Source organism: Diprion similis, chromosome 10 (assembly GCF_021155765.1).
Source record: "Diprion similis isolate iyDipSimi1 chromosome 10, iyDipSimi1.1, whole genome shotgun sequence".
NCBI lineage: Eukaryota > Metazoa > Arthropoda > Insecta > Hymenoptera > Diprionidae > Diprion > Diprion similis.
This window is the reverse complement of record NC_060114.1, coordinates 21,071,231-21,090,292: the sequence shown is the minus strand read 5'-3', so window position 1 is coordinate 21,090,292 and position 19,062 is coordinate 21,071,231. Positions and strand designations below refer to the sequence as shown.

Here is a 19,062-nt window from a genome sequence, read left to right as displayed (position 1 = left end):
CGCAGCGTATTGGGACTGCGCTCAATCGATTCCTCTCAAAAAATTACGTCGGAATAGTGCCCTAAGAAATTGATTGCAGCCTTTTGCGGAATCGACGAAATTTTTGACAAAAATCCAAAGGGGTTAGCCTTAGTTTTTTCTTGATTTTCGGAGCCGAAAATTTTAGGTCTCCGAATCGATTAGTATGACTCTTTCTAGAGTAATTCGACCACCAGGAACTCAGAAAACACATGAAAAAGAGCGTAGGACCAACAGCAGAGAAATGACGATGAAAATCTGCAGTTTTTCGGCTGTAACTTTTCAGGCGCTGCTCGCAGCGTATTGGGACTGCGCTCAATCGATTCCTCTTGCAAAATTACGTCGGAGTAGTGCCCTAAGAAATTGATTGCAGCCTTTTTCGGAATCGACGAAATTTTTGACAAAAATCCAAAGGGGTTAGCCTTAGTTTTTTCTTGATTTTCGGAGCCGAAAATTTTAGCTCTCCGAATCGATTAGTATGACCCTTTCTAGAGTAATTCGACCACCAGGAACTCAGAAAACACATGAAAAAGAGCGTAGGACCAACAGCAGAGAAATGACGATGAAAATCTGCAGTTTTTCGGCTGTAACTTTTCAGGCGCTGCTCGCAGCGTATTGGGACTGCGCTCAATCGATTCCTCTTGCAAAATTACGTCGAAATAGTGCCCTAAGAAATTGATTGCAGCCTTTTTCGGAATCGACGAAATTTTTGACAAAAATCCAAAGGGGTTAGCCTTAGTTTTTTCTTGATTTTCGGAGCCGAAAATTTTAGGTCTCCGAATCGATTAGTATGACCCTTTCTAGAGTAATTCGACCACCAGGAACTCAGAAAACAGGTGAAAAAGAGCGTAGGACCAACAGTAGAGAAATGACGATGAAAATCTGCAGTTTTTCGGCTGTAACTTTTCAGGCGCTGCTCGCAGCGTATTGGGACTGCGCTCAATCGATTCCTCTTGCAAAATTACGTCGGAATAGTGCCCTAAGAAATTGATTGCAGCCTTTTTCGGAATCGACGAAATTTTTGACAAAAATCCAAAGGGGTTAGCCTTAGTTTTTTCTTGATTTTCGGAGCCGAAAATTTTAGGTCTCCGAATCGATTAGTATGACCCTTTCTAGAGTAATTCGACCACCAGGAACTCAGAAAACACATGAAAAAGAGCGTAGGACCAACAGCAGAGAAATGACGATGAAAATCTGCAGTTTTTCGGCTGTAACTTTTCAGGCGCTGCTCGCAGCGTATTGGGACTGCGCTCAATCGATTCCTCTTGCAAAATTACGTCGGAATAGTGCCCTAAGAAATTGATTGCAGCCTTTTTCGGAATCGACGAAATTTTTGACAAAAATCCAAAGGGGTTAGCCTTAGTTTTTTCTTGATTTTCGGAGCCGAAAATTTTAGGTCTCCGAATCGATTAGTATGACCCTTTCTAGAGTAATTCGACCACCAGGAACTCAGAAAACAGGTGAAAAAGAGCGTAGGACCAACAGTAGAGAAATGACGATGAAAATCTGCAGTTTTTCGGCTGTAACTTTTCAGGCGCTGCTCGCAGCGTATTGGGACTGCGCTCAATCGATTCCTCTTGCAAAATTACGTCGGAATAGTGCCCTAAGAAATTGATTGCAGCCTTTTTCGGAATCGACGAAATTTTTGACAAAAATCCAAAGGGGTTAGCCTTAGTTTTTTCTTGATTTTCGGAGCCGAAAATTTTAGGTCTCCAAATCGATTAGTATGACTCTTTCTAGAGTAATTCGACCACCAGGAACTCAGAAAACACATGAAAAAGAGCGTAGGACCAACAGCAGAGAAATGACGATGAAAATCTGCAGTTTTTCGGCTGTAACTTTTCAGGCGCTGCTCGCAGCGTATTGGGACTGCGCTCAATCGATTCCTCTTGCAAAATTACGTCGGAATAGTAGCCTAAGAAATTGATTGCAGCCTTTTTCGGAATCGACGAAATTTTTGACAAAAATCCAAAGGGGTTAGCCTTAGTTTTTTCTTGATTTTCGGAGCCGAAAATTTTAGGTCTCCGAATCGATTAGTATGACCCTTTCTAGAGTAATTCGACCACCAGGAACTCAGAAAACACATGAAAAAGAGCGTAGGACCAACAGCAGAGAAATGACGATGAAAATCTGCAGTTTTTCGGCTGTAACTTTTCAGGCGCTGCTCGCAGCGTATTGGGACTGCGCTCAATCGATTCCTCTTGCAAAATTACGTCGGAATAGTGCCCTAAGAAATTGATTGCAGCCTTTTTCGGAATCGACGAAATTTTTGACAAAAATCCAAAGGGGTTAGCCTTAGTTTTTTCTTGATTTTCGGAGCCGAAAATTTTAGGTCTCCGAATCGATTAGTATGACCCTTTCTAGAGTAATTCGACCACCAGGAACTCAGAAAACACATGAAAAAGAGCGTAGGACCAACAGCAGAGAAATGACGATGAAAATCTGCAGTTTTTCGGCTGTAACTTTTCAGGCGCTGCTCGCAGCGTATTGGGACTGCGCTCAATCGATTCCTCTTGCAAAATTACGTCGGAATAGTGCCCTAAGAAATTGATTGCAGCCTTTTTCGGAATCGACGAAATTTTTGACAAAAATCCAAAGGGGTTAGCCTTAGTTTTTTCTTGATTTTCGGAGCCGAAAATTTTAGGTCTCCGAATCGATTAGTATGACCCTTTCTAGAGTAATTCGACCACCAGGAACTCAGAAAACACATGAAAAAGAGCGTAGGACCAACAGCAGAGAAATGACGATGAAAATCTGCAGTTTTTCGGCTGTAACTTTTCAGGCGCTGCTCGCAGCGTATTGGGACTGCGCTCAATCGATTCCTCTTGCAAAATTACGTCGGAATAGTAGCCTAAGAAATTGATTGCAGCCTTTTTCGGAATCGACGAAATTTTTGACAAAAATCCAAAGGGGTTAGCCTTAGTTTTTTCTTGATTTTCGGAGCCGAAAATTTTAGGTCTCCGAATCGATTAGTATGACCCTTTCTAGAGTAATTCGACCACCAGGAACTCAGAAAACACATGAAAAAGAGCGTAGGACCAACAGCAGAGAAATGACGATGAAAATCTGCAGTTTTTCGGCTGTAACTTTTCAGGCGCTGCTCGCAGCGTATTGGGACTGCGCTCAATCGATTCCTCTTGCAAAATTACGTCGGAATAGTGCCCTAGGGAATTGATTGCAGCCTTTTTCGGAATCGACGAAATTTTTGACAAAAATCCAAAGGGGTTAGCCTTAGTTTTTTCTTGATTTTCGGAGCCGAAAATTTTAGGTCTCCGAATCGATTAGTATGACCCTTTCTAGAGTAATTCGACCACCAGGAACTCAGAAAACACATGAAAAAGAGCGTAGGACCAACAGCAGAGAAATGACGATGAAAATCTGCAGTTTTTCGGCTGTAACTTTTCAGGCGCTGCTCGCAGCGTATTGGGACTGCGCTCAATCGATTCCTCTTGCAAAATTACGTCGGAATAGTGCCCTAAGAAATTGATTGCAGCCTTTTTCGGAATCGACGAAATTTTTGACAAAAATCCAAAGGGGTTAGCCTTAGTTTTTTCTTGATTTTCGGAGCCGAAAATTTTAGGTCTCCGAATCGATTAGTATGACCCTTTCTAGAGTAATTCGACCACCAGGAACTCAGAAAACACATGAAAAAGAGCGTAGGACCAACAGCAGAGAAATGACGATGAAAATCTGCAGTTTTTCGGCTGTAACTTTTCAGGCGCTGCTCGCAGCGTATTGGGACTGCGCTCAATCGATTCCTCTTGCAAAATTACGTCGGAATAGTAGCCTAAGAAATTGATTGCAGCCTTTTTCGGAATCGACGAAATTTTTGACAAAAATCCAAAGGGGTTAGCCTTAGTTTTTTCTTGATTTTCGGAGCCGAAAATTTTAGGTCTCCGAATCGATTAGTATGACTCTTTCTAGAGTAATTCGACCACCAGGAACTCAGAAAACACATGAAAAAGAGCGTAGGACCAACAGCAGAGAAATGACGATGAAAATCTGCAGTTTTCCGGCCGTAACTTTTCAGGCGCTGCTCGCAGCGTATTGGGACTGCGCTCAATCGATTCCTCTTGCAAAATTACGTCGGAATAGTGCCCTAAGAAATTGATTGCAGCCTTTTTCGGAATCGACGAAATTTTTGACAAAAATCCAAAGGGGTTAGCCTTAGTTTTTTCTTGATTTTCGGAGCCGAAAATTTTAGGTCTCCGAATCGATTAGTATGACCCTTTCTAGAGTAATTCGACCACCAGGAACTCAGAAAACACATGAAAAAGAGCGTAGGACCAACAGCAGAGAAATGAAGATGAAAATCTGCAGTTTTTCGGCTGTAACTTTTCAGGCGCTGCTCGCAGCGTATTGGGACTGCGCTCAATCGATTCCTCTTGCAAAATTACGTCGGAATAGTGCCCCAAGAAATTGATTGCAGCCTTTTTCGGAATCGACGAAATTTTTGACAAAAATCCAAAGGGGTTAGCCTTAGTTTTTTCTTGATTTTCGGAGCCGAAAATTTTAGGTCTCCGAATCGATTAGTATGACCCTTTCTAGAGTAATTCGACCACCAGGAACTCAGAAAACACATGAAAAAGAGCGTAGGACCAACAGCAGAGAAATGACGATGAAAATCTGCAGTTTTTCGGCTGTAACTTTTCAGGCGCTGCTCGCAGCGTATTGGGACTGCGCTCAATCGATTCCTCTTGCAAAATTACGTCGGAATAGTGCCCCAAGAAATTGATTGCAGCCTTTTTCGGAATCGACGAAATTTTTGACAAAAATCCAAAGGGGTTAGCCTTAGTTTTTTCTTGATTTTCGGAGCCGAAAATTTTAGGTCTCCGAATCGATTAGTATGACCCTTTCTAGAGTAATTCGACCACCAGGAACTCAGAAAACACATGAAAAAGAGCGTAGGACCAACAGCAGAGAAATGAAGATGAAAATCTGCAGTTTTTCGGCTGTAACTTTTCAGGCGCTGCTCGCAGCGTATTGGGACTGCGCTCAATCGATTCCTCTTGCAAAATTACGTCGGAATAGTGCCCCAAGAAATTGATTGCAGCCTTTTTCGGAATCGACGAAATTTTTGACAAAAATCCAAAGGGGTTAGCCTTAGTTTTTTCTTGATTTTCGGAGCCGAAAATTTTAGGTCTCCGAATCGATTAGTATGACCCTTTCTAGAGTAATTCGACCACCAGGAACTCAGAAAACACATGAAAAAGAGCGTAGGACCAACAGCAGAGAAATGACGATGAAAATCTGCAGTTTTTCGGCTGTAACTTTTCAGGCGCTGCTCGCAGCGTATTGGGACTGCGCTCAATCGATTCCTCTTGCAAAATTACGTCGGAATAGTGCCCCAAGAAATTGATTGCAGCCTTTTTCGGAATCGACGAAATTTTTGACAAAAATCCAAAGGGGTTAGCCTTAGTTTTTTCTTGATTTTCGGAGCCGAAAATTTTAGGTCTCCGAATCGATTAGTATGACCCTTTCTAGAGTAATTCGACCACCAGGAACTCAGAAAACACATGAAAAAGAGCGTAGGACCAACAGCAGAGAAATGAAGATGAAAATCTGCAGTTTTTCGGCTGTAACTTTTCAGGCGCTGCTCGCAGCGTATTGGGACTGCGCTCAATCGATTCCTCTTGCAAAATTACGTCGGAATAGTGCCTCAAGAAATTGATTGCAGCCTTTTTCGGAATCGACGAAATTTTTGACAAAAATCCAAAGGGGTTAGCCTTAGTTTTTTCTTGATTTTCGGAGCCGAAAATTTTAGGTCTCCGAATCGATTAGTATGACCCTTTCTAGAGTAATTCGACCACCAGGAACTCAGAAAACACATGAAAAAGAGCGTAGGACCAACAGTAGAGAAATGACGATGAAAATCTGCAGTTTTTCGGCTGTAACTTTTCAGGCGCTGCTCGCAGCGTATTGGGACTGCGCTCAATCGATTTCTTTCAAAAAATTACGTCGGAATAGTGCCCTAAGAAATTGATTGCAGCCTTTTTCGGAATCGACGAAATTTTTGACAAAAATCCAAAGGGGTTAGCCTTAGTTTTTTCTTGATTTTCGGAGCCGAAAATTTTAGGTCTCCGAATCGATTAGTATGACCCTTTCTAGAGTAATTCGACCACCAGGAACTCAGAAAACACATGAAAAAGAGCGTAGGACCAACAGCAGAGAAATGACGATGAAAATCTGCAGTTTTCCGGCCGTAACTTTTCAGGCGCTGCTCGCAGCGTATTGGGACTGCGCTCAATCGATTCCTCTTGCAAAATTACGTCGGAATAGTGCCCTAAGAAATTGATTGCAGCCTTTTTCGGAATCGACGAAATTTTTGACAAAAATCCAAAGGGGTTAGCCTTAGTTTTTTCTTGATTTTCGGAGCCGAAAATTTTAGGTCTCCGAATCGATTAGTATGACCCTTTCTAGAGTAATTCGACCACCAGGAACTCAGAAAACACATGAAAAAGAGCGTAGGACCAACAGCAGAGAAATGACGATGAAAATCTGCAGTTTTTCGGCTGTAACTTTTCAGGCGCTGCTCGCAGCGTATTGGGACTGCGCTCAATCGATTCCTCTTGCAAAATTACGTCGGAATAGTAGCCTAAGAAATTGATTGCAGCCTTTTTCGGAATCGACGAAATTTTTGACAAAAATCCAAAGGGGTTAGCCTTAGTTTTTTCTTGATTTTCGGAGCCGAAAATTTTAGGTCTCCGAATCGATTAGTATGACCCTTTCTAGAGTAATTCGACCACCAGGAACTCAGAAAACACATGAAAAAGAGCGTAGGACCAACAGCAGAGAAATGACGATGAAAATCTGCAGTTTTTCGGCTGTAACTTTTCAGGCGCTGCTCGCAGCGTATTGGGACTGCGCTCAATCGATTCCTCTTGCAAAATTACGTCGGAATAGTGCCCTAGGGAATTGATTGCAGCCTTTTTCGGAATCGACGAAATTTTTGACAAAAATCCAAAGGGGTTAGCCTTAGTTTTTTCTTGATTTTCGGAGCCGAAAATTTTAGGTCTCCGAATCGATTAGTATGACCCTTTCTAGAGTAATTCGACCACCAGGAACTCAGAAAACACATGAAAAAGAGCGTAGGACCAACAGCAGAGAAATGACGATGAAAATCTGCAGTTTTTCGGCTGTAACTTTTCAGGCGCTGCTCGCAGCGTATTGGGACTGCGCTCAATCGATTCCTCTTGCAAAATTACGTCGGAATAGTGCCCTAAGAAATTGATTGCAGCCTTTTTCGGAATCGACGAAATTTTTGACAAAAATCCAAAGGGGTTAGCCTTAGTTTTTTCTTGATTTTCGGAGCCGAAAATTTTAGGTCTCCGAATCGATTAGTATGACCCTTTCTAGAGTAATTCGACCACCAGGAACTCAGAAAACACATGAAAAAGAGCGTAGGACCAACAGCAGAGAAATGACGATGAAAATCTGCAGTTTTTCGGCTGTAACTTTTCAGGCGCTGCTCGCAGCGTATTGGGACTGCGCTCAATCGATTCCTCTTGCAAAATTACGTCGGAATAGTAGCCTAAGAAATTGATTGCAGCCTTTTTCGGAATCGACGAAATTTTTGACAAAAATCCAAAGGGGTTAGCCTTAGTTTTTTCTTGATTTTCGGAGCCGAAAATTTTAGGTCTCCGAATCGATTAGTATGACTCTTTCTAGAGTAATTCGACCACCAGGAACTCAGAAAACACATGAAAAAGAGCGTAGGACCAACAGCAGAGAAATGACGATGAAAATCTGCAGTTTTCCGGCCGTAACTTTTCAGGCGCTGCTCGCAGCGTATTGGGACTGCGCTCAATCGATTCCTCTTGCAAAATTACGTCGGAATAGTGCCCTAAGAAATTGATTGCAGCCTTTTTCGGAATCGACGAAATTTTTGACAAAAATCCAAAGGGGTTAGCCTTAGTTTTTTCTTGATTTTCGGAGCCGAAAATTTTAGGTCTCCGAATCGATTAGTATGACCCTTTCTAGAGTAATTCGACCACCAGGAACTCAGAAAACACATGAAAAAGAGCGTAGGACCAACAGCAGAGAAATGAAGATGAAAATCTGCAGTTTTTCGGCTGTAACTTTTCAGGCGCTGCTCGCAGCGTATTGGGACTGCGCTCAATCGATTCCTCTTGCAAAATTACGTCGGAATAGTGCCCCAAGAAATTGATTGCAGCCTTTTTCGGAATCGACGAAATTTTTGACAAAAATCCAAAGGGGTTAGCCTTAGTTTTTTCTTGATTTTCGGAGCCGAAAATTTTAGGTCTCCGAATCGATTAGTATGACCCTTTCTAGAGTAATTCGACCACCAGGAACTCAGAAAACACATGAAAAAGAGCGTAGGACCAACAGCAGAGAAATGACGATGAAAATCTGCAGTTTTTCGGCTGTAACTTTTCAGGCGCTGCTCGCAGCGTATTGGGACTGCGCTCAATCGATTCCTCTTGCAAAATTACGTCGGAATAGTGCCCCAAGAAATTGATTGCAGCCTTTTTCGGAATCGACGAAATTTTTGACAAAAATCCAAAGGGGTTAGCCTTAGTTTTTTCTTGATTTTCGGAGCCGAAAATTTTAGGTCTCCGAATCGATTAGTATGACCCTTTCTAGAGTAATTCGACCACCAGGAACTCAGAAAACACATGAAAAAGAGCGTAGGACCAACAGCAGAGAAATGAAGATGAAAATCTGCAGTTTTTCGGCTGTAACTTTTCAGGCGCTGCTCGCAGCGTATTGGGACTGCGCTCAATCGATTCCTCTTGCAAAATTACGTCGGAATAGTGCCCCAAGAAATTGATTGCAGCCTTTTTCGGAATCGACGAAATTTTTGACAAAAATCCAAAGGGGTTAGCCTTAGTTTTTTCTTGATTTTCGGAGCCGAAAATTTTAGGTCTCCGAATCGATTAGTATGACCCTTTCTAGAGTAATTCGACCACCAGGAACTCAGAAAACACATGAAAAAGAGCGTAGGACCAACAGCAGAGAAATGACGATGAAAATCTGCAGTTTTTCGGCTGTAACTTTTCAGGCGCTGCTCGCAGCGTATTGGGACTGCGCTCAATCGATTCCTCTTGCAAAATTACGTCGGAATAGTGCCCCAAGAAATTGATTGCAGCCTTTTTCGGAATCGACGAAATTTTTGACAAAAATCCAAAGGGGTTAGCCTTAGTTTTTTCTTGATTTTCGGAGCCGAAAATTTTAGGTCTCCGAATCGATTAGTATGACCCTTTCTAGAGTAATTCGACCACCAGGAACTCAGAAAACACATGAAAAAGAGCGTAGGACCAACAGCAGAGAAATGAAGATGAAAATCTGCAGTTTTTCGGCTGTAACTTTTCAGGCGCTGCTCGCAGCGTATTGGGACTGCGCTCAATCGATTCCTCTTGCAAAATTACGTCGGAATAGTGCCTCAAGAAATTGATTGCAGCCTTTTTCGGAATCGACGAAATTTTTGACAAAAATCCAAAGGGGTTAGCCTTAGTTTTTTCTTGATTTTCGGAGCCGAAAATTTTAGGTCTCCGAATCGATTAGTATGACCCTTTCTAGAGTAATTCGACCACCAGGAACTCAGAAAACACATGAAAAAGAGCGTAGGACCAACAGTAGAGAAATGACGATGAAAATCTGCAGTTTTTCGGCTGTAACTTTTCAGGCGCTGCTCGCAGCGTATTGGGACTGCGCTCAATCGATTTCTTTCAAAAAATTACGTCGGAATAGTGCCCTAAGAAATTGATTGCAGCCTTTTTCGGAATCGACGAAATTTTTGACAAAAATCCAAAGGGGTTAGCCTTAGTTTTTTCTTGATTTTCGGAGCCGAAAATTTTAGGTCTCCGAATCGATTAGTATGACCCTTTCTAGAGTAATTCGACCACCAGGAACTCAGAAAACACATGAAAAAGAGCGTAGGACCAACAGCAGAGAAATGACGATGAAAATCTGCAGTTTTCCGGCCGTAACTTTTCAGGCGCTGCTCGCAGCGTATTGGGACTGCGCTCAATCGATTCCTCTTGCAAAATTACGTCGGAATAGTGCCCTAAGAAATTGATTGCAGCCTTTTTCGGAATCGACGAAATTTTTGACAAAAATCCAAAGGGGTTAGCCTTAGTTTTTTCTTGATTTTCGGAGCCGAAAATTTTAGGTCTCCGAATCGATTAGTATGACCCTTTCTAGAGTAATTCGACCACCAGGAACTCAGAAAACACATGAAAAAGAGCGTAGGACCAACAGCAGAGAAATGAAGATGAAAATCTGCAGTTTTTCGGCTGTAACTTTTCAGGCGCTGCTCGCAGCGTATTGGGACTGCGCTCAATCGATTCCTCTTGCAAAATTACGTCGGAATAGTGCCCCAAGAAATTGATTGCAGCCTTTTTCGGAATCGACGAAATTTTTGACAAAAATCCAAAGGGGTTAGCCTTAGTTTTTTCTTGATTTTCGGAGCCGAAAATTTTAGGTCTCCGAATCGATTAGTATGACCCTTTCTAGAGTAATTCGACCACCAGGAACTCAGAAAACACATGAAAAAGAGCGTAGGACCAACAGTAGAGAAATGACGATGAAAATCTGCAGTTTTTCGGCTGTAACTTTTCAGGCGCTGCTCGCAGCGTATTGGGACTGCGCTCAATCGATTCCTCTTGCAAAATTACGTCGGAATAGTGCCCTAAGAAATTGATTGCAGCCTTTTTCGGAATCGACGAAATTTTTGACAAAAATCCAAAGGGGTTAGCCTTAGTTTTTTCTTGATTTTCGGAGCCGAAAATTTTAGGTCTCCGAATCGATTAGTATGACCCTTTCTAGAGTAATTCGACCACCAGGAACTCAGAAAACACATGAAAAAGAGCGTAGGACCAACAGCAGAGAAATGACGATGAAAATCTGCAGTTTTCCGGCCGTAACTTTTCAGGCGCTGCTCGCAGCGTATTGGGACTGCGCTCAATCGATTCCTCTTGCAAAATTACGTCGGAATAGTGCCCTAAGAAATTGATTGCAGCCTTTTTCGGAATCGACGAAATTTTTGACAAAAATCCAAAGGGGTTAGCCTTAGTTTTTTCTTGATTTTCGGAGCCGAAAATTTTAGGTCTCCGAATCGATTAGTATGACTCTTTCTCGAGTAATTGGACCATAAGGGGAACAACTCCGTCTGATTTTCTCAGGGTTTCCGAAGTTCCTCTTACTGTGTTCTCGATATCGCTTTCGCATTCCTGGTGGTTCAATTCGTCTAGAGAGGGTCATACAAATCGATTCCGAGGTAAAAAAAATTGGACACCAAAGAAAGTAAGACTAACCCCTTTGGATTTCTGGTGAAAATTTCGCTGAATCTGAAAAATGCCGCCAACAATTCTTTTATGCACTATCCCGACGTGATATTGCGAGAAAAATCGATTGAACGCAGTCCCAATACGCTGCGAGCAACGGATCGAGAGTTACAGCCAAAAAAAGAAAGAATTCCTCCGTATCTTCTTTCTGTTGGTCCTGTGATTTTTTTTTACCTCTTCTTCTTAGTCTTTTTTTCGCCGTATAACAGAGTCGCGAGGAAGCTCCTGGTACACTCTGGTGGATATATCAGTGCTTGCCAAAAAATGCCTTTAGTAAGACAAGGGTTTTACCCAATCGATTCTGAAATTCCTTTCCTTCGAAAAAGTCAAGAAAGGATGACTAACCCTTTCCGATTTTCTCCGAAAAATTTTGTCTGGTGTTTTAAATCTCAAGAATCACTTCTGTCGGAGCCTGTACTTGCGTAATTTCTGAAGAGAAAACGAACGCGCAAGGACTCAAATGAAGTACAGCAAAAAAATACTATAATCCAAACTTCATTCCATTTTATTATGAGATACAAAAATATTTAACGGATTATCAAAATCTAACATATTGCATTACATGTCTTCAAACTTCATGCAGTATAATCACACATATAATCCGTTCTGCTTTCTAATCACGTCTTCACTTTATTTTCGCCAATTTTTTGCACGTTTCCACTTTGGCTTTGGTCGCGGAAAAGCTGGCTCCCGCTTCTCGTCCGGTCTCCGGACGACTTCTCTAATCTCGTCGGGATGGGCTGCAAAAGAGATATCAAATCATAATTCGAAATAGTGATAATTGTGTTAGGATATGTTGAAATAAACGTAGTAACGCTACTGCACATCAGTTTAAGACTGTAACATCAACCCCCAACTTACGTTTGTAGAAATCAATGTGACGACGGGCTATAGCATGCTGTAGCATGAATGACTCGTACGTAGTCTTCAGATCATGCACATAAATGAATCTGTGAGCATCGATCATAGGTTCACCTCTTGCCCACTGCAGGGTTCCCAGCACCAAGTAAACTGCTCCATCTTTCTGACATTTGAAACACAGTTCATTAATAAGAGTAAATTCTCTCATACAAACGTTTCACCATTTATTACCATAAATTTTGATGCGTTACTCACCACTCTTGTGTCTCCCATCCGCAATGGGTCTTGGATAAAGTCTGGGTATGGAAGATCTGGTGCCGCGACTTTCGTACTGCTTTCATTTACATTGGTACCAGCTAATTTCAAGTTAGTTTTTTTTGTTACGTTACGTTTTTTCCCTGAGCTAGTGACGTGCTTGATACTTCTGTGAGTCCAAACGTCACGATTGATCCCTCTAGTCAATGGAATCTGAACACGATTTGTCGTCTGGTTCACAGATTCTAGCATATAGGACTCGTGTTCATATCTTCTGACGATACCAATAGTTCTTATTGTACTGACACAGTCTCGATAGTTATCCTCAGTGAAATACTCTGGTATGTCCTCGACTGTAACTGGTACATGGGGTCTAGCACCATTGAGAATATTGTATCTATTAAAGATTGGCGGAACACCAAGCTCTGACTCGGCGGTAGTCTTCTTGGAAGGAGCACTTGGGCCGCTGTCACCCACTGCATGGCATTTGAAGTAATAGTAATCCTGAGCAGCGCGCGGTTGACTGGAATTATGAACAAACGTTTGAATTTTTTGAGAAAACTTTGACTTCACATACAACTTTTACTATTATTCTTCTAAGGCGAGAGACGACAAAAAAATCTTGCATTGCAACATATGGAACTTCCACAGAATATAGAGAGCTAATTTTTTGGACAAGGACAAGTCATGGAACACAGTAATTGATTCACTAGAAAATTTGTAAACAATTTGATAATTTATTGATATTAAATATAAACAATTAATGTTATTCGATATGAGCTACCCCACAGACTCCTATTGGTGTGAAACAACTGTCCACTTTTCAGGCCGCTCTAGAAGCGCTGGATTTGGGCGACCTATCAGCGATCTCCCTATCAGAACCCCTGTCGATTCTGGTTTAAGAAACTCCTCAGCCACAGCCATCAGCTGATCCTTGGTAACAGCCTTCAGCTGAATTCTGTGTAGCTGAACTTCGTCGTCTGACAGATCATGGATAAATTTTGTCATTCCTTGGTGACCTGGCGGCACAGGCGAGTCAACATGTTGAAAGATGCCGAGTTTAGCCTCGTCGATCTCTTCTTGAGACAGTGTGTACTTCTGCAGGAATTCGTACGTTCTATCAAATGCTTCCAAGGTGTGTGTGGAGTTTGGATCTCGATACGAGTAAAACGAAAATACACCATCTGAAGATAGTTTCGCACCACCGCCATAGGCACCTCCCTTTTCTCTCACTTCAGGGTGAAGATAAATAGAGGTAACAAGCTTCGAAAGAACCCGCAGAGCTGCAAAGCGTGAATCCTGGTAGGGGACAGTTAGTATGGATTTGGAAGCGTAGTTCACTGGGAAGGGAAGAACATGATGAATGCCTCGGTTCTCCTGCATCAGCTCTTTTCCATCGGTAATAAGACGTGACGTTAATGCTGATTCACCCTGTAGTCTCTCATAGAAAGACTGGAGCTCGAGCAAGCTGTTATCCTTGCTGCCTGATGATAAATTGAGTGCTGACCTCAATTGCTTTTTATTTAAGATTTTTTTAGCAATCTGCTGCATTTGGCTCAGCACAGGGGTTAAATCTTTAACTTGAGCAATTCTCTTCATTTTTTCGACAAAGTCAAGCCCAGACAAGCTCTCACGACGTCTAGCTATCGGCGAGACAAGGCTAGCCGAACTGCTTAGTGCATATATATGGCCTGAATCAGCAATCCCATTGGCCACATTAGCTGCTGTCACCTTCACCAAGGTTTCGAACCTCTTCATATCTGTTAGATCAACGTTATTAAAGAGCTCTTCCCACAACTTCCACATATCAGCAGAGTTTCTGTCCAAACAGTACGACTGAAAGAGGATCCCCTCCTCGAATCTACATACGTGATTCTTCAGCTCAGCAATATGGTGGGAGAGTGTCAGGCCACCTGTTTTGAGCTGTGTCATTTGATCGAAAGTTCTGTAATCGTAGTTAGCGGTACCCATCTTTGCGACAATTGTATTAAAAAGTGGGATCAAATCTTTAAGCTCATCGTCGAGATCCGCAACGTTAAGTATTCCTCGAAAGTAGGTGACGTCATTAGTCGGTTGAATGGCGAGTTGTAAGGGAACACCTGCCACATGATGGTCGGTTAGGGGGACACGTTGTATGTCGTCTTCCAGGTCTTCAATCTTCAGGGATGGTAGTACGCTTGTATCTTCCTTCTTCTCTTGTTCTGCAACCAGTGCCTGTCCTTCTTCAAAGATCTTCTCAAATTCCTGAGGGGAAAGGCGATCCAATTTCTGGGCAAGGATTGTACGCTCAGCGGCATTCTTCTGCTCTTCGTACGTCTCCTCGGGTGACATGGTCAGTGTGAGTCTGTGCTTGTTTTCCTTGAGATATTTGTTAACCAGATCACATAGGTGCCTAGGATTACGTTCAAGGGATTTTCTGAGCGTTGCAACCGCTTGATTCACTTTCATTGCCTGCACAATGTCACCCTCGTGGTTCCAGAGCGGAGTCATGCTCAGTAATAGATTGAGTCCGAAATTAGAAGTCTGGTGCTTAATGTTCAGTTCTATACCATGAAAAACAGCCTCAACATGGCTTTGTTCAAATCCATTGGTCACAACATGTGCCACAGTGCTTTGAACAATTTCATCAACTTTGGCAAAATCCTGTGGCGAGACACCTTGTAAACCAACAACGAAAGTGGTATCCCTGGAATGAGAATCGTATCCAGTGACAGGACTGAAACCTCCACCAATGTTTGGCTCTACCAGCGATTTGTAGAATGCAGAATTTGGACCCTTGAGGAGAAGCTGTGAGAGAACGTACATCTCGAAGGTTTCCTGAACATTAGTGATGTCGGAACAGAGCCAGCCAACTGCGATAGAGCTCTGCTTCTCCGGATCTGTAGCCATGGGATCAGGCCTGCATTGTATATGTTCAGATTTAGGTTGATTCCATCGTTTTTCAGGTGGTACCCTGGTCGCTGATTTGTCAACACGATCAAACTTGCAAAGATATTCATCGTTGACAAATCTCAAGTGATCTTCGAGGGGGAAATTGCCATAAGAAAAAAAACGAGCATTGGAGGGATGATAGTATGTGGAGTGGAAATTGACTAGATCTTGGTGGGTGAGCTGAGGTATAACAAGAGGGTCACCTCCAGATATTACTGCGTAGGTATGACTCGGCAAGATAGAATTGAGAAGACGTTCGGCAAAAATGCTCTCGTTCTGACTGAATGCACCTTTCATCTCATTAAATACAACACCTTTAAAGACTATAGGAGATGTCTTATCATTGACGTCAGCATGTTCAAGGCGCCAGCCTTCTTGTCTGAAATCTAGAAGCCTCAAGTTTGGCCTGAAAACGGAATCCAAATAAACAGCCTGTAAGTTCCTGAAGTCCTTCGGGTTCTGGGTTGAAAATGGATAGACTGTGTAGTCCGGACCAGTCATTGCATTCATGAAGGTTGCAAGAGACCTGCGCAGCATTTTGAAGAACGGATCACGACAAGGAAACTTCTCACTCCCGCAGAGGGTGGTATGCTCCAGAATATGCGGAAGGCCCGTCGAGTCGGTCGGTGTGGTTCTGAACCCAACGGCGAAGACATTGTTCCCATCTTCTCGTCGCAGGTGGAGGTACTGCGCAGCAGTCGCAAGATGCTCCAATCTCACAGCAGTCAGATTCAACTCCTCGACGTCGGCAACCTGGTTCACGCGGAATCCGTGGATATTTTGACCTTCCTTATAACCATCGAGGAGTGGTTTGCTGCTAACGGCGACTCGCGCGTCAAGAGAGGCTCGAGCGATGCCGAATTGTTGCCGCCGTCCCAGCAATCCTCTTTTGCAGGCCACCTCGAGGAGGCGCGACATCGTTGATAGAAATTTACTCGAGAATGATAGCTCCTTACTGACTGATGCAATAACTAACACCGCCGAATGAAGTTGTTGGTTGCGTGATATCAAGGAACTAACCTAAAAACCCGGCTTTTGACTCCGCTGCTCGGTAATCGGGACATGCATTCCTATTAGTATTTCCTGACTGTCCCCGACACAATGGAATCATAATTACATTGGTGCTTTTGCTCTTTTGTAGGCCAATGCGATTGGCTTAGAAAGTCTATGTAAGGTAACGCAACCGTAGCGTTGTATGAAAACCAGACTTCATCCTCGGTGTAAACAAAATTTGATAACCAATAGCAGCCCCTGATTTCGTAAAATTTTTCCAATTAATTGTAGATTTGACACTGATCTCCCGAAGTGGAATCAATGCGGAAAAAAAATTTATGGATGAATCTGATAACATGAGGCAAATGAATCCTCGATTTCACTTGGAATGCCCCATATGTATGTTTACGATAGTTGATAAAGCGCTAACTTAACCTAACTGTGACTTTCGTAATCGAACTTACAGTTACCACCACGGACTTAGTTACCAGTTCCGAACCACTCTAGCTTACGCACCTAATCTATGGTTTTCTCATAACATATCAACTCGACGTGCTCAACTGCTCACAGTTTTAGTTTGGTGGAGTAATGTGGAGTAAACAGCCCCGACGGAAGTAAAATGAGGTTAGGCTAGGAGCACACTGACGAGCAGAAATGCGTTCGGGGATCCGGAGGGTGGTTGTCGGCATGTCGGGGGGCGTGGACAGCGCCGTCTCGGCGTTTTTATTGAAGAAACAAGGTTGGCGATGCTAAAAGCTGCAAGATGAACGGCTGTATCACGCGAACCTTTTCTCTAATTTTATAGGCTTCGACGTCGTTGGAGTCTTCATGCAGAATTGGGATGTAAACGAAGAGATCAATACGTGTACGATCGAGCAAGATTACAACGATGCGGAACGCGTATCCAATATACTTGGGATACCTCTGCATCGCATCAACTTTGTCAAAGAATACTGGAACAACGTGTTTAGGTACAGCATCCCTTGTTACTCGACACCGGTTAGAGACTGTTACAGTAAAGAGAATTTCTATTTCAGCAACTTACTGACGGATTATAAGAATGGGTTTACACCCAACCCAGATATTAGTTGCAATAAGTATATCAAGTTTCGCCGCTTCTTTGATTACGCGACCAACAAGCTAGGCGCGGATGCAATAGCTACTGGACATTATGCAAATACAAGTTTTGGTACATACTTGGAAAATTATGTCTCAAATAAAAGTAAGAAACAACAGGAAATACACACCTTTTCTGATGAGTGACGACGGCAAGGGCTTTATCCCTTTCCATATTGGTTGCAGATGTAAAACTCCTGCAAGCAAAAGATGCAATAAAAGATCAAACATTCTTTCTGTGCCAAATACCCCAAGACTCTCTCAGGCAAACTATGTTTCCGTTAGGAAAATATTACAAAAAAGAAGTCGTGGAAATGGCACGAAAAAACGGCCTGACTGATGTCGCTAATAAAAGAGAGAGCACGGGAATATGTTTCATTGGTAAACGCCGTTTCCAAGAATTCATCTCTCAGGTTCGTATCTGTGCAAGGTTGATTGATAAATGAATTTCTTGCAAAAATGAAATCGCCTTTGTTTTTCAGTACATGTTCGAAAGACCTGGTAACTTTATAGACTTAAATACCGGCAAAGTCGTCGGAAAGCACAAGGGTTTTCACCAGTGGACATTGGGACAGGGATGCAGAATCGGAGGTGTTACAAGGCCATACTTTGTATTCCGTAAAGACGGCGAATCCAGTAACATTTTTGTGGTACGTTCGCATGTTCTTAATTGGCAACGATAGTAACGTCCACCCTAATGTCTGTGAAATATTCACAGGTTGAAGGAACCAACCACCCTGCGTTATACACGCAATTGGCACGAACTTCAGAGGTTCACTGGATTGACCCAGACACGGCAGACTTAGTTAAGCAACGGACCATTTTTCATTGTGGTTTTCGTTTTCAACATACCCATCCTCTCACGCCGTGTACAGTAGTCCAAACCCTCGACAATCGGTTAATTATCCATGTCAAAAAACCACTCCGCGCTGTAACGCCAGGGCAGGTATGAAATCGATATTTTTATTTTTCAAAACAGATAGATTACTGTGCTTCACAAGAGATAAATACGATACAAATTCCAAAGATTAATTCCACGTTTTATTTCCAGTTTGCTGTATTGTATTTAGATAACGAGTGTTTAGGAGGTGCTCAAATGCAGAGTATCGGACCGTCGGTTTACTCATTACAAAAACATCGTACAGGTCATGTATAAGCAACAGGAAACAGAATTCTGTGATTCTGTGAATATCGTGATACCTTTGCTATTACGTAGTTAATAAAATTTTATCTTTTGAACATTGAGTTACCGTTATTTCCCCTTACCTCTCCCTGCAGGCTCTTGTGTATCCTGTAACTTGAACGATCCTGACCGTAAGAATACGTCGGGCTATATTTTGAACTTTGAGGTTAAGGTTGTGCAAAGCGCGGGAAAGCTTTGCGAACCCATGGACGACGGCCACGGTGTAAGAATAATAGGTGGTCCGGCTGGGGCTTGGTGGCTGTGATTATTTTAGCATAATTCAGTGCTTGGCCACCAGACGGATACGTGTCGCAAGGGTCAATTGTAAACAATTATGGCACACACAGTGTTCGAAAAAGAGGAGATGAGGGTGTCATGTATATTAAAATTTGAGCAAAA

General features: G+C 42.6%; 2 protein-coding genes across 3 annotated transcripts; one reads left to right on the top strand and one right to left on the bottom strand.

Annotated features, from left to right (window-relative positions):
- Positions 1–12,824: 12,824 nt before the first annotated feature.
- On the bottom strand, positions 12,825–16,560 carry LOC124411984 (presequence protease, mitochondrial). Of its 2 annotated transcripts, XM_046891591.1 has the most exons (3): positions 16,392–16,560; positions 13,225–16,291; positions 12,825–12,963 (listed from the first exon to the last, which is right to left on the bottom strand). In XM_046891591.1, exons 1-2 carry the CDS (start codon positions 16,480–16,482, stop codon positions 13,236–13,238), a joined length of 3,147 nt encoding a protein of 1,048 aa, XP_046747547.1. In that variant the 5' UTR covers positions 16,483–16,560; the 3' UTR covers positions 12,825–12,963; positions 13,225–13,235. The 2 variants fall into 2 exon arrangements, with proteins under 2 accessions (XP_046747547.1, XP_046747545.1); XM_046891589.1 differs by lacking the exon at positions 12,825–12,963 and having other exon boundaries at positions 13,144–16,291.
- A 374-nt stretch (positions 16,561–16,934) lies between these two features.
- LOC124411456 (mitochondrial tRNA-specific 2-thiouridylase 1) lies at positions 16,935–18,636 on the top strand. Its single transcript, XM_046890560.1, has 7 exons — positions 16,935–17,103; positions 17,170–17,335; positions 17,402–17,586; positions 17,667–17,893; positions 17,963–18,130; positions 18,199–18,426; positions 18,532–18,636. Exons 1-7 carry the CDS (start codon positions 17,019–17,021, stop codon positions 18,634–18,636), a joined length of 1,164 nt encoding a protein of 387 aa, XP_046746516.1. The 5' UTR covers positions 16,935–17,018.
- The last annotated feature ends 426 nt before the right edge of the window (positions 18,637–19,062 follow it).

Coding starts and splice junctions, on each gene's coding strand:
- LOC124411456 (XM_046890560.1), top strand. CDS start 17,019: ATGCGTTCGGGGATCCGGAGGGTGGTTGTCGGCATGTCGGGGGGCGTG. Junction 17,104..17,169: donor GTTTTTATTGAAGAAACAAG/GTTGGCGATGCT, acceptor CTAATTTTATAG/GCTTCGACGTCGTTGGAGTC. Junction 17,587..17,666: donor AAATTATGTCTCAAATAAAA/GTAAGAAACAAC, acceptor TATTGGTTGCAG/ATGTAAAACTCCTGCAAGCA.
- LOC124411984 (XM_046891591.1), bottom strand. CDS start 16,482: ATGATTCCATTGTGTCGGGGACAGTCAGGAAATACTAATAGGAATGCA. Junction 16,292..16,391: donor GTCAAAAGCCGGGTTTTTAG/GTTAGTTCCTTG, acceptor AATTTCTATCAA/CGATGTCGCGCCTCCTCGAG.